At 41.3% G+C, this 15,381-nt stretch overlaps 1 protein-coding gene and 1 pseudogene across 1 annotated transcript in view; one reads left to right on the top strand and one right to left on the bottom strand.

Moving 5' to 3' along the window:
* The window catches only part of LMNB1 (lamin B1), a 78,921-nt gene extending 66,565 nt beyond the window's left edge, over positions 1–12,356 (bottom strand). The window contains exon 1 of the mRNA XM_037801850.1: positions 11,584–12,356. Within this exon, the coding sequence (XP_037657778.1) occupies positions 11,584–11,942 (359 nt within the window). The 5' untranslated portion in view covers positions 11,943–12,356. The remainder of the gene's footprint in view (positions 1–11,583) is intronic.
* Positions 12,357–12,732: 376 nt separating this feature from the next.
* The window catches only part of LOC119507744, a 52,512-nt pseudogene continuing 49,863 nt past the window's right edge, over positions 12,733–15,381 (top strand).

The following is a 15,381-nucleotide window of genomic DNA, read 5'->3' as shown; positions in this document are numbered from 1 at the left end:
AGCTAGAAAATGAACAGCAAACCAATCCTAAACCAAGTACAAGAAAAGAAATAACAAGGATTAAAGCAGAAATAAATGACATAGAGAACAAAAAAACAACAGAAAGGATAAATATCACCAAAAGTTGGTTCTTTGAGAAGATCAACAAGATTGACAAGCCCCTAGCTAGACTGACAAAATCAAAAAGAGAGAAGACCCATATAAACAAAATAATGAATGAAAAAGGTGACATAACTGCAGATCCTGAAGAAATTAAAAAAATTATAAGAGGATATTATGAACAACTGTATGGCAACAAACTGGATAATGTAGAAGAAATGGACAATTTCCTGGAAACATATGAACAACCTAGACTGACCAGAGAAGAAATAGAAGACCTCAACCAACCCATCACAAGCAAAGAGATCCAATCAGTCATCAAAAATCTTCTCACAAATAAATGCCCAGGGCCAGATGGCTTCACAGGGGAATTCTACCAAACTTTCCAGAAAGAACTGACACCAATCTTACTCAAACTCTTTCAAAACATTGAAAAAAATGGAACACTACCTAACTCATTTTATGAAGCTAACATCAATCTAATACCAAAACCAGGCAAAGATGCTACAAAAAAGGAAAACTACCGGCCAATCTCCCTAATGAATATAGATGCAAAAATCCTCAACAAAATACGTGCAAATCGAATCCAAAGACACATTAAAAAAATCATACACCATGACCAAGTGGGGTTCATTCCAGGCATGCAAGGATGGTTCAACATAAGAAAAACAATCAATGTATTACAACACATTAAAAACTTGAAAGGGAAAAATCAATTGATCATCTCAATAGATGCTGAAAAAGCATTTGACAAAATCCAACATCCCTTTTTGATAAAAACACTTCAAAAGGTAGGAATTCAAGGAAACTTCCTCAACATGATAAAGAGCATATATGAAAAACCCACAGCCAGCATAGTACTCAATGGTGAGAGACTGAAAGCCTTCCCTCTAAGATCAGGAACAAGACAAGGATGCCCGCTGTCACCACTGTTATTCAACATTGTGCTGGAAGTGCTAGCCAGGGCAATCCGGCAAGACAAAGAAATAAAAGGCATCCAAATTGGAAAAGAAGAAGTAAAACTGTCATTGTTTGCAGATGATATGATCTTATATCTAGAAAACCCTGAGAAATCAACGATACACCTACTAGAGCTAATAAACAAATTTAGCAAAGTAGCGGGATACAAGATTAATGCACATAAGTCAGTAATGTTTCTATATGCTAGAAATGAACAAACTGAAGAGACACTCAAGAAAAAGATACCATTTTCAATAGCAACTAAAAAAATCAAGTACCTAGGAATAAACTTAACCAAAGATGTAAAAGACCTATACAAAGAAAACTACATAACTCTACTAAAGAAATAGAAGGGGACCTTAAAAGATGGAAAAATATTCCATGTTCATGGATAGGAAGGCTAAATGTCATTAAGATGTCAATTCTACCCAAACTCATCTACAGATTCAATGCAATCCCAATCAAAATTCCAACAACCTACTTTGCAGACTTGGAAAAGCTAGTTATCAAATTTATTTGGAAAGGGAAGATGCCTCGAATTGCTAAAGACACTCTAAAGAAGAAAAACGAAGTGGGAGGACTTACACTCCCTGACTTTGAAGCTTATTATAAAGCCACAGTTGCCAAAACAGCATGGTACTGGCACAAAGATAGACATATAGATCAATGGAATCGAATTGAGAATTCAGAGATAGACCCTCAGATCTATGGCCGACTGATCTTTGATAAGGCCCCCAAAGTCACCGAACTGAGCCATAACGGTCTTTTCAACAAATGGGGCTGGGAGACTTGGATATCCATATCCAAAAGAATGAAAGAGGACCCCTACCTCACCCCCTATACAAAAATTAACTCAAAATGGACCAAAGATCTCAATATAAAAGAAAGTACCATAAAACTCCTAGAAGATAATGTAGGAAAACATCTTCAAGACCTTGTATTAGGAGGCCACTTCCTAGACTTTACACCCAAAGCACAAGCAACAAAAGAGAAAATAGATAAATGGGAACTCCTCAAGCTTAGAAGTTTCTGCACCTCAAAGGAATTTCTCAAAAAGGTAAAGAGGCAGCCAACTCAATGGGAAAAAATTTTTGGAAACCATGTATCTGACAAAAGACTGATATCTTGCATATACAAAGAAATCCTACAACTCAATGACAATAGTACAGACAGCCCAATTATAAAATGGGCAAAAGATATGAAAAGACAGTTCTCTGAAGAGGAAATACAAATGGCCAAGAAACACATGAAAAAATGTTCAGCTTCACTAGCTATTAGAGAGATGCAAATTAAGACCACAATGAGATACCATCTAACACCGGTTAGAATGGCTGCCATTAAACAAACAGGAAACTACAAATGCTAGAGGGGATGTGGAGAAATTGGAACTCTTGTTCATTGTTGGTGGGACTGTATAATGGTTCAGCCACTCTGGAAGTCAGTCTGGCAGTTCCTTAGAAAACTAGATATAGAGCTACCATTCGATCCAGCGATTGCACTTCTCGGTATATACCCGGAAGATCGGAAAGCAGTGACACGAACAGATATCTGCACGCCAATGTTCATAGCAGCATTATTCACAATTGCCAAGAGATGGAAACAACCCAAATGTCCTTCAACAGATGAGTGGATAAATAAAATGTGGTATATACACACGATGGAATACTACGCGGCAGTAAGAAGGAACGATCTGGTGAAACATATGACAACATGGATGAACCTTGAAGACATAATGCTGAGCGAAATAAGCCAGGCACAAAAAGAGAAATATTACATGCTACCACTAATGTCAACTTTGAAAAATGTAAAACAAATGGTTTATAATGTAGAATGTAGGGGAACTAGCAGTAGAGAGCAATTAAGGAAGGGGGAACAATAATCCAAGAAGAACAGATAAGCTATTTAACGTTCTGGGGATGCCCAGAAATGACTATGGTCTGTTAATTTCTGATGGATGTAGTAGGAACAAGTTCACTGAAATGTTGCTATATTATGTAACTTTCTTGGAGTAAAGTAGGAACATGTTGGAAGTTAAGCAGTTATCTTAGGTTAGTTGTCTTTTTCTTACTCCCTTGCTATGGTCTCTTTGAAATGTTCTTTTATTGTATGTTTGTTTTCTTTTTAACTTTTTTTTTCATACAGTTGATTTGAAAAAAGAAGGGAAAGTTAAAAAAAAGAAAAAAGACAAACAAGGAAAAAAAAAAAAAAAAGATGTAGTGCCCCCTTGAGGAGCCTGTGGAGAATGCAGGGGTATTCGCCTACCCCACCTCCATGGTTGCTAACATGACCACAGACATAGGGGACTGGTGGTTTGATGGGTTGAGCCCTCTACCATAAGTTTTACCCTTGGGAAGACGGTTGCTGCAAAGGAGAGGCTAGGCCTCCCTGTATTTGTGCCTAAGAGTCTCCTCCTGAATGCCTCTTTGTTGCTCAGATGTGGCCCTCTCTCTCTGGCTAAGCCAACTTGAAAGGTGAAATCGCTGCCCTCCCCCCTACGTGGGATCAGACACCCAGGGAAGTGAATCTCCCTGGCAACGTGGAATATGACTCCCGGGGAGGAATGTAGACCCGGCATCGTGGGATGGAGAACATCTTCTTGACCAAAAGGGGGATGTGAAAGGAAATGAAATAAGCTTCAGTGGCAGAGAGATTCCAAAACGAGCCGAGAGATCACTCTGGTGGGCACTCTTACGCACACTTTAGACAACCTTTTTTAGGTTCTAAAGAATTGGGGTAGCTGGTGGTGGATACCTGAAACTATTAAACTACAACCCAGAACCCATGAATCTCGAAGACAGTTGTATAAAAATGTAGCTTATGAGGGGTGACAGTGGGATTGGGAATGCCATAAGGACCAAACTCCACTTTGTCTAGTTTATGGATGGATGTGTAGAAAAGTAGGGGAAGCAAACAAACAGACAAAGGTACCTAGTGTTCTTTTTTACTTCAATTGCTCTTTTTCACTCTAATTATTATTCTTGTTATTTTTGTGTGTGTGCTAATGAAGGTGTCAGGGATTGATTTAGGTGATGAATGTACAACTATGTAATGGTACTGTAAACAATCGAAAGTACAATTTGTTTTGTATGACTGCGTGGTATGTGAATAAATCTCAATAAAATGATGATTAAAAAAAAAAAAAAAAAAAGAGAAAATCAATCCATCATATAAAAGGGAAGTTATAAGACTAAGCACAGATTTCTCAGCAGAACTGTGGAGGCAAGGGTAGTGGTATAATATATTCAAGAAACTCATAAAGACAGCCAACCAAGAATCTTACATCCAGCAAAACTGTCCTTCAAAAATGAGGGAGAGTTTAAAATATTTACAGATAAACAGACATTGAGAGAGTTTATGAACAGGAGACCTCCTCTACAAGAAATAATAAAGGGAGTCCCACAGATAGATAGGAAAAGACAGGCGAGAGAGGTTTGGAGAAGAGTGTAGAAATGAAGATACCAGGAGATAGAAAGAGGATAGAGATCGGGCATTTGATGCTGAAAGAGTACAGAATGTTCAAGAGGACTGATTGTATAGATCCAGAAATGGATAGCAGAATACTGTGTGATGGTAGCACAATATTGTTAAGTACACTAAAAAAGATGACGGTAAGAATGGTTGAAAGAGGAAGGTTAGGGGTAGGTATGACACCAGAAGGAAAGATAGAAGATAAAGACTGGAACTGTATAACTTAGTGAAACCTAGAGTGGTCAATAATTGTAATTAAATGTACAAATATAAGAATGCTTTTACATGAGGGAGAGCAAATGAATGTCAATTTTGCAAGATCTTGAAAATGGGATACTATTGGGGAAAAAATATAATCAATGCAAACCACAGTCTATAGTTAATCGTAACATTGTAATATGATTCCATTAATTGTAACAAAAGCAATATACCAAAGCTAAATGTCTATAAAAAGGGAATAAGGGAAAGGTATGGGACTCTTGGCAATGATATTGTTGTCTGAACTTTTTATTGTATTGTATTGTATTTTTCTTTTATTTTTTTTTAGCCATTTTTTTTCCTCTTCTTTCTTTGTGGAAGAAATGGACAGGTTCTCATATAGCTTGTGGTGGTAAATGCATAAGTATGTGATTATACCAGGGGCAGTGTGTTAAAACTTCAACTTCCGTGTGAGACCAAAGAAACAGATATTTATTTGGTACAAAATCTGTATTTTCTGTAGCACACTAGGTAAGTGAACTTGTATGGTCAGTTTATTCAAATACCATAATTAGATAATTAGATGGATCTTTGAACAGGTAGTGAGATCTGGTGTAGCCCCAATACACCCAAGAGTAATTTGGGAAGAGGATAAAAATGTATTTGCAAAGCCCACTTGAGAGACTGGGGGGAAATACTAAACTTCTCTACTTGGGGAATTACCAATATTCTCACAAGCATTGGGGACTAAAAATTGAGAAGACTGAGCCCTTGCTCTTATGAAGTTTGTTACTGCAAAGGACAGGCTAAGCCTTACTTAAAATTGCACATTAAGAGTCACGCCCAGAGAACCTCTTTTGTTGCTCAGATGTGGCCTCTCTCTCTAAGCCAACTCTGCAGATAAACTAATTGCCCTCCCCTATGTGGGACATGACTCCCAGGGGTGTAAATCTCCCTGGCTATGAGGGACTTGACTCCCAGGGAAGAACCTGGACATGGCATCAAGGGATTGAGAAAATCTTCTTGACCAAATAGGGAAAGAGAAATGAAACAAAATAGTTTCAGTGACTAAGAGATTTCAAATGGAGTCAACAGGACATACTGGAGGTTATTCTTATGCATTATACAGATATCCCTTTTTAGTTTCTAGTGTACTGGAATAGCTAGAAGGAAATACCTGAATCTGTTGAACTGCAACCCAGTAGCCTTGATTCTTGAAGATGATTGTATAACTACATAGCTTACTCTGCATGACCGTATGATTCTGAAAACCTTGTGGCTCACACTCCCTTTATTCAGTGTATGGACAGATGAGTAGAAAAATGGGGGAAAAAAGTAAATGAATAACAGGGAGGGATGGGGGGGATGGGATGTTTTGGGTGTTCTTTTTTACCTTAATTTTTATTCCTATTCTTTTTTGTGTGGTAATGAGAAAACGTTCAAACATTAACTGCGATAATGAATCACAGCTATATAATGGTACTGTGAACAAATGAGTGTACACTTTGGATGACTGTATGGTATGGGAATATATCTCAATAAAACTGAACTAAAAAATATATATCTACATAACCAAATGAAGAACAGAAAACAACTTCTAGAATCAAATGAATCCTCAACCCTTTATCCCTACTTGCTAAATCCAAAGCTCCAAAACCTAAAATTTTCATTAACTCATTTGGTGGCAAAACCTGACCCGAGTGGATGTGAGGCTATTTTTAGTTTGTCTTTCTTTCTCCATTTACTATGACCATCATCTTTCCCTGCAGAAACAACTGTTTCATAATAGAATGCTTCCCTAAACCCCACTGGGGCTGTCATAGGATGTATATGCACATATTACCATCTTAATATTGGAATTACTTTTATTTCCAAAATACACCTGGCAACAAAGGATTGTGGACTTGTATCACTGAAGAAAAAAATGCATGAATTCACAAAAGTCACTGAAAGACTGGTTAACATAATTTTCTCTTTTATGTCTAGTTTTCCCACATAATCAGATTTCTCCATAAGTTTAACCTAACAATGCCCAGAATACCGAAATTCTGAAATAAGTCAACTTTTCACTATTTTTTGTTTAAAGTATTAACAGATGGCATTCCTCATTGTTCTTGGAAATTGTTCAAAAAAATAAAAAGCTTATGATGAAATATAACTAGGCTTGGGTTGAAACAGAATAACTGCATCTTAGACATGAGATCTGTTTTCCTTGTGGATACAGACACCACCCGCATGGGAGCTGTTGCCAAATTCTCTCCAAGAGGGTAAGTGTCCCTATGAGTAGTTCTGTCTTTGAGGTGTTAGGTTGTGTGCTGAGGAACCGAAAGGGGATTAAGTAATTTTAGAATCTCTAATCCTCACAATACTGTTTTCTAAATCCAAATCCACCTAAATGATGTACTAATTAATTACTAAGATACCAGCTCCAAATTAAAAAAAAAGTAAACATAGGAAGGTATTTTTAAACAAAAGAGCTAACTGGACCCAGACGATAAAACACTGCTTCTTCTTTAACTTCCAAATTATACTTCAATCATTGCTCAAAGATAAGTGATTTACAACTTCACAGCATACTAGGCACAGACATCAGTCTCCCCACAACACCTTAATAAAAAGGCAGTAAAGCATGCACCACGGAATAAACCCACAGCACCAAAATGAATAGGAAAAGGATCATTAGCAGACATTTCCACAAATTTCTAGAAGATGAAATGGAGATAAACGTGCATCTCACAGAACAAGCACACAGTGGGCTGCAAAGGAAAGTGGGATAGGCTTAAAATGCGAATTAACCAATGGAATAGCTTTGCACCTAGCCCTCCTCAGCACCTCAAAAGACTCCAACAAATGGGCCAAGAGCCTATATACCCCACTCACATACAAAGAGAACCTAATTTGTTCTCCTGCTTGGGGGTGGGAGCATGTGGCTATGTAAACAACAGTAACAGTATCAACCATCACATAGTCCTTCATTTTTAAGAGCAGGCAATCAAGGATCACCATGCAAGTGACAATAAACAGCAACAGTAAACAGACCAAGCCAAACAAAAAGCATACATGGCCAGGGAAGGGAAAAAAAAAAAAAAGAATCCAAGTAAGGGAAGAGAATTGTTAAAAGAAAACACTAAATATTTTCCTCAGACAGATTAAAGAAGATACTGCATCCTTATGATAGAACAAGCTGAATAAAAAAGAAATAACTGCATAAAAAGTTTCTTTGGAAACTCAGAATCTCTAAGTTTGGTATGGTTTCTGCCTTTAAAACGTCACTACTGACCCATAAAAGAATCGAGGTAATGTCTCAGAACAAAAAGAGAGGGAAAAAAAAAAAAAAAAAAAAAAACAACGAAACATGAGACTGAAAGGTTCAACACTCCAAATGAGAGAAAACAGAGAAAATGGAGCACAGAAAACTATTGGAGGTGGGGGGTGGGGGAATGGAATAAAGTTTCCCAGAGGTAAATAAAGATTTATTCTTTCAAACTGAAAAGGTTCTCATAACAGCCAGGATGCTTGGCAGAATAGCCACATCTAGACCTATCCCCAAACAATTTCAAAAAAGTAGGAAAAAGAGAAAACTCTCAAAAGCTTCCAGGGAGGAAAAACAAAAGCAATTACCAACAAAAAAAGAAAATAACTGTGACTCTTAGACAGACATTAATAACACTGGATGCTGAAAAACAATGGAGCAATATGGTATTTTCTAAGTTCTCATCAAAAATGTTTGTCAAACTAATATTCCATACCTAGCCCAACTATCAGTCAAACAGGAGCTAAAACAAAATTATTTTCAGACACACAAGGACTCAGAAAGTATACCTCTTGCCATCCTTTCCAAATAAGTTACTTAAGGATGTTCTCCAAAATGAGAGAAAATATATTTTCCCAGGTAAATTCCTAAGATGGCAGCTGCACAGCAGCCTAAAGAGTAGACAGCTCCAGAGGAAAAAAAAAATAAGTAGACTCACATAATAGATGTGATGATTAAGTGACTGGAGAAGTTTGAGGATATGCTAAAAGCATAAGAAAGCATCAATAAGAAAAATGAAAGGCTGTGTAGAACAAAATAGCAGAAGTAATATCATGATCCAAATACGAAGCAAATTAAAATGTGGCATGTTTTGAACAATTGATGGTATGTTAAAAAAGAGAATACATGTAACTGCATGTGACAGCCCAAAGCCTGGTCCCCCTCCTAAAGGGGAATGAATCCCAAGCACATAGTCAGTGTGACCAGGACAAAGGTAAAGAAAGAAAACAACCTCCCAGGAGGGAAAAGAATGTAATCACGGATGTAAAGGGACGGGAGGAGAACGGCACTGATTGTTTATTAGTCTTAAACATTAATGTTAGTAAAACATCAGGTCTTAAGACCCTTTAATGATTATACTAGAGGCCTGACGTCCTCAAACTGTATGGAATGTCTTTGTTTTAAAATCATATACATATTGTCCCTTGTACTCCTGCCCCTCTGTGAAGGGCTACTTCTCTGGACTGCCGCCACCAGAAACTCTCTCCTGTTCATAAGTCCTAATAAATCTAAGTCTGCTTCTGTGCCTGGAATGTTTTTTGGCCTCACAGCAGCACTGACCCATGCTTGGCACAAACTCAGTCTGGGCCCAAACATCACAACAATAGGAATATACATACAGTAGCACAGACATAAGAAAAATAATCCCAGCACACCACTTGACGCCTCAAGAAATACTATTTTCAACTTCAATCCGTCAGAAAGGCCTTCCTTAACCACACTTTCCCTTCACCCCACTTAATTTTATTCCCCTATCATCTGTTGTTATCTAACATTACATCACATACATTATTTCACTGGTTCTAATACACTGCTTCACACTTTCAGTCCTGCTAAAACCAGCATGTGTTTTATAATCCACAGCATTTTACAATTGCTGTCAGCCAGGTGGCAGTCTTGTTGATGTGTGGAAAAAAAAAAAAACCTTCAGCAGACACCTTCTGGTAAGACCAAAAAAGCACCAGCACCAAAAGTGCTTCAGCTTAGATGAAATATGATATTTATTTGCTTGCTGGGTATCTCCCCCACTGTACTCCCAGCTCCATAAGGGCAGTAACTTATTTTTTCAATCTCGATATCCTCAACACCCAGAACAGTGACTGGCATATAGAAATACTTAAAATGTTAGAGTTTAACATCTCTGAAATCAGAATTTGTTCAACAAGAGGGGTCCTACACAGTTGGCCCTGGTGTTTTTTTCTTCTTAGTGACACATAATAATGGCAAGACATACAAACAATGGCATCGTGAAGAATTAAAAAAAAAAAAAATCAGAAGATGGAAACTAGACAATGAATTAATACCTTATTTCACAGAATGAATGTTTTAAAAGTTGGTAAATAGAATAAACAAGTATAAGCTCATTATTTTGAGTTATGGAACTAAATACTCAAAAAAATTAAAAAAAAAAACTAAACGTGATTGCCTCTGGAAAGGGGTTGCACCATGCGCACATGTTTTATGAATCTCTTACTGGTATTTAATAAGAGGGGGGAAGTAAAGATACACACAAAAAAAATCACATAGAGACTGAGACATACACACTGATACAAACAGAAAGACATCCACAAACACAGAGTCAAAATCAGAATCAGGCACCTCCAGAAATTTCAAATAGCAGGGGGTAGACCCTGAATTCGGTCACCAAATTTAGCAAATCTCTAAACACTTGTTTCCTATTGATGACAATTATGCCGTTTTGCTCATCAGAAAGTCAAAGTAGGGTCATCAAAGGATTCTAAGTTGATCTTTGAGACTGCACTAAAAGTTCGGACCCCCTCAGGTGGAATTACAAGCTCTCCCTAGCCACAACACTCAATATTTGCACAGCATCCTTTCACCAGCCCTGATCTACCGTCAGCACAATGACAGGCGCAGGGACTGAACACTGCCTCTCCACTACCCGAAAAACCAACTATATTATGGGGAGCAAAAAGGGAGGAGAGGGGAGAGGGGTCTGCGGCCTGGAGGGGTGGGCGGTTCGCACGACACAGACAACGGTGGCCATGGCATGAACAAACTCAGCTTGGAGAGGCCCGCTCGTAGAAGTACCCCAGGACCCGCGCCTGTCCCCTCGGAAAGACAGGGCATCTTACACACAGGAAGCTGAAGAGTTAAAAATCCAACTTGCCCTAGGCAGAGAATAGGCGCGAAGTTCAGACCCCTCCCCTCCCTCGCCTTCCAAGACAGGCCCAGACAATCGCAAAATGTCAACCGGTCAAGACAGAGCGCGCCAAAGTGGGGCCCACCCCCAGGAGACTGGGACGCTCTAGGCGAGTTCCTCCCCTTCCTCCCTCCGCCCGCGCAGAGCTCATGCATTCTCTAGGCAGACAGGCAGTCTTCAAAGATCGGCGGTCCCCACACTGCAAACCCACCAGCCGCTTTGTCTCAGGCCGGGGCGGAAACCCGGGCGCGCACTCGGGCGCGCGCTCGGGCGCTATCTCCCGGCACCTGGTGCTCGCCCCGCCGCCTTTCACGCGGTAGAGACCTACACTATTCCGGGTCTGGGGGCCGGAGGCCCAACGTACCTTCTCCGCGGTACCAGGAACACATGTCGCCCAGTCTTGCTGGGTATCCAGGAAGAGTACATGCCCATACCGGCACCGCCATCACCAACAACCGAATCTCCCCCGTGCTCCCACCCACCAACTATGGAACATTATATTCTTTCTCCTTTCCAAAGATCGACACCCTGCCTCTTCCGAAAGGCGCAGCCCCTGGCCCTCGCTTTCCCTCCTGCAGGCAGAAACCCTGGGTAGGGTCGCTCCAGGTGGCACCCCCAGCCTCTCCTCGCACACTCAGAAGGCGGCCGCACGGACACTCACTTGAGGAGCAGCTGGTCGTGCTCGGCCTTGAACTTGCCCAGCTCGATCTGTAGCTTCGCGCGCTCGCGGGCCGTGTCGTCGAGAGCGCGTCGCGCGTCGGCCAGCTCGGTCTCGTAGAGTACCTTGAGGCCGGTAAGCTCGCGGCCGCGCACCTCCTCGCGTTCTGTCACCTGCAGCTGCAGCACGCTGTTCTCCGTCTCCAGACTGCGCACCTTGTCGATGTACACAGCTAGCCGGTCGTTGAGCTCACGCAACTCCTCCTTCTCCTGCAGCCGCGACAGCCGCGTGGGGCTCAGCGGTGTAGCGGGGCCGCCGGAGCGGCTGCCCGCCCGCGGCGGCACGGGGGTCGCGGTCGCCATGGCGGGCGGAGGGGCGATCAGAGGAAACAACCGGTTGGGAGAACGGAGCGGGGAGGCCGCGCGGGCAAAGGGGTGGCACGGAGAAGATTGTAGAGAGCAAAGTGATACTGGAGGTGCAAAACAGCGACCCACCCTCGCGTGCAGAAGTCGGCGTGGGGGAGGAAGAAGCACCTGGGATGGCGGGAGCGGGGTTGCAGTAAAAAGGGCAAAGGGGGAGATTACAGATCAATCAATAAATTGCAAAATGCCCTTTGGGAGAAAACACGCAGAGACACACACGCGCGGGAAAATGCGAAGGGAGGGGGACCCGGAGGGCCGAGCAGAGTCCGCGCGCCGCCGCCGCCGCCGCCGAGTCTCCCGCCTGCAGCACTTTGTTTCCTCTCAGGCTGCGCTGAGCAGCGGGGGGCGGAGGTGGCGCGAGCCGCTGCGCGGCACTCTCCAACATGGCCGGCGCGCTCCAGTGGAGTCACGTGACCGCCGGCGGCCAATGGAAAACAGTCGGCGGCGCTCCTGCGGCTCCAAGGTCTATCCTCTAAATTCAAAATCTGGCCCTGGGGCAACCGTTGACTGGGCAGGCTGAACTGGGCGGAGCCGGGGCAGAACTAAGGGTGACGGGGAGGGGCGCCTGGGAATTCCCGTCCCGGACACTCGGCCCAGCGCCGGCCCGGCCTTCTCTTCGCCCCGCGGGGACCCCTAGCTGGGCCGGGCCGACGGGTGGCGGGAAGGGGCCCGCAGGTTTCCGGGGCGGATCTGCGCCGCCGCCCACACCCGGCCATTCGGGGAAATTCAAATGTTAACGTCGCTAGCAAACGCCCGCGAAACTAGAAGAGGCTGGGACTGTCGCGGGTGTGGTAACCTCGCCTCCAGCCCCGGGGAGAGGGATCGGAAAAAGGCCCGGAGATGGGGCCACTGCGGAGTTGGGTAATGGGCGCCTGCATCGTAGGTTTCATTCCCACTGGGTGCTTGTGCCTAATGCAAACCTTTATTTTAATCCTGGACGGAAAAGGGTGTATTCAGAACACTCTCTTCCCCATGAAATTGAGATACTTGTATCTTGAAGCGGACAAATAAATACAATAGGAAAACCAGAAACCCTAATTTTAAATAATTGGCTACTTGTGCTGAAGTGCGGTCCCTTGATTTGTCTAATTCTTAAAATTTAGGGGTTTGTAAAATCGAAAACAGCTCCCAAATGATACGATTAACATGTGACTGTGGGTAAACAGGAGCACAAGCTGGTAATTGTCATACTTCATTAAAATTAAAAGGCATAAAAACCTGAACTTGCGAAAACAAATTGAAATGACTATTTGCTTCAAAAAGGAATCCTCCAAGTTGTAGTTGACAACTAGTCCTGGTATAATACATTGTCCTTGAATCCCACTGAAAGGTTTTTTTACTTTTTTAGGCTAACATTTTGGGCACTTGCGATGGGCCCTGCACTGTACTTGGTGCTTTTCGTGGGTATCTGTCCTGTGGTGTGGGAACTGGGTTATTTCTATTTTATAAGTGAAGAAAGGTGACGGTTTCCTTAAGGCTGCCCGACAGGTGACAGGACTACATTTGAACCTAGGCGTTTTGACTCCAAAGTGGAGCCCTTAACTATAATCTAGATGGCCACCTCAGGACCTATTAGGAAGGTATCTGTAGGGTAATTACAGGTTAGTTACCTTAATAATGGCAGAAATGGAGACCAGGGTATTCTTTAAATATTAATCATGTTATGCACATAATAGTCTGCAAAGGGCACTGGACTGCATATAAATCCTCCATGAATTTCTGGTGCTTTATGAATGATGATACTCTCTTCAGCATTCTGTTTCCTGTGTTATACCCCTTTCCTTAACCTGGTTGAGAAAGGAGTTGGAAAGCTTCCATTTTAAAGGAGTTTGTAACTATTTAAGAATTCAGATAATTTTAATAACTTAAAAGGATCTTAAAAATCAAAAAATCCTGGGTCCAAGAGTGTGGAATCAGGATTCTAATGTAAATCCACTCTCACCCAGTTGAAGTTCTTTTCATTACATGGATCTTATGGTTTTCATTATTTACTCCTTTTTACCTTAGACTTTTAAAACATACTTGGAAAGTTTCCTTTAAAATTATTTTCTATCAACTTCTGAAGTTTTAAGATTGTCTGCAAAGTAATTTCAGCCATGATCTCTACTATTCTCAACCCAACTGAAGCTTTCTCTTGATAGAGTACCTCAATGTCAAGTTCTTTTAGGAGGCACATTATATCTTATTATCTGAAATAACAAATGCATTGGAGTCAGACAGTTCAGGATTTGCTTTTGATAGCTATGTAACTTTGGGGAAGTTATACCTTGGTTTCCTCATAGGAAAATGGGAGTTATTCATACTTTGCAATGATTTTTGCAAAGATTAATTAAAATTACATGTGTAATGTGTTAGACATATGTTATCGCTATATGATAACTCTTACTACTAGCAATCCCATGTCTCCAATCAAAAGCAATGAAAAAAGAATGGAATATCTCTTAGCCTTAGAATTAGGCAATTGTGCAAATTTTCTGTCAGGTGGTTTACTAAATGCACACTTCCTCATTCTCTAGGCTTTTCCCATGCCTAACTATGTACCTAGAGTATGGCCTATTTCTTCCCTACTCTTTCATAATAAATTTGTCTGCTCACTTCATTCACATAATTCCTGAAATCCCATCACCTCCAAAGCTTTCTTCTATGAGTTGTAGAGAAGTAACAAATATTTTGTAAATTTGGTGACAAAAGTTCTGCCTTTACTAGAACAATCATGATTTCAAATATTCTGTCTCAGCATACTATTCCATCAATACTCATCCTACAGTACACAGGATGTAAATAAGTTTTGTTGAAAACTTATTTGACATTTGCCCTACTCTCTGTGACATATGAGTGAGGGACAGAAAAATACAGGATACACAAGAGATCTGGGCAGAGGGGCCCAGACTAGGAGGGGGTTGGGAAAACAGGGAGAGGGGAAGGGGAGAATGAAAGCTAGCAGTTACCCACTTTTCTCCAGGGAGAGGAGAGTGACAGCTGGCGGATAGCTGAGTATGCAGTGCAAACAAATGGGATAGCTACGGCTGCAGTATAAAATGAAAAAATGTATGTATATTGTCAAGTGGTATCTGTTCAATATGTTTACTGAATGGATGATTGAAGGAATAAATGAAGGCATGGTCTTCTGGTGGTCCAGGTTGTTTCTATTAAACATACTTTGCAAAATTAATACTTTTTCTGGTTATCAGAAAAGAATGGTTAAAATCATGTTTCAGAAGGTTGAGTGACTATCAATGTCCCTTCCAACTCTGATTTTGCTTTTTGTATTTTAAGAAGAGCTTAGGGATGTTTACAGTGTATTTATCTTCTTTAATAGGATTGTTTTCATAACACAGCCTCTGAAGTTTTTATACTGCTCAAAACTAGTTTCCAGATA

This window comes from Choloepus didactylus, chromosome 13, assembly GCF_015220235.1.
Source record: "Choloepus didactylus isolate mChoDid1 chromosome 13, mChoDid1.pri, whole genome shotgun sequence".
In the NCBI taxonomy this organism is placed as follows: domain Eukaryota; kingdom Metazoa; phylum Chordata; class Mammalia; order Pilosa; family Megalonychidae; genus Choloepus; species Choloepus didactylus.
The sequence above is the reverse complement of the archived record's forward strand: the minus strand, read 5'-3'. Positions and strand labels throughout refer to the sequence as shown.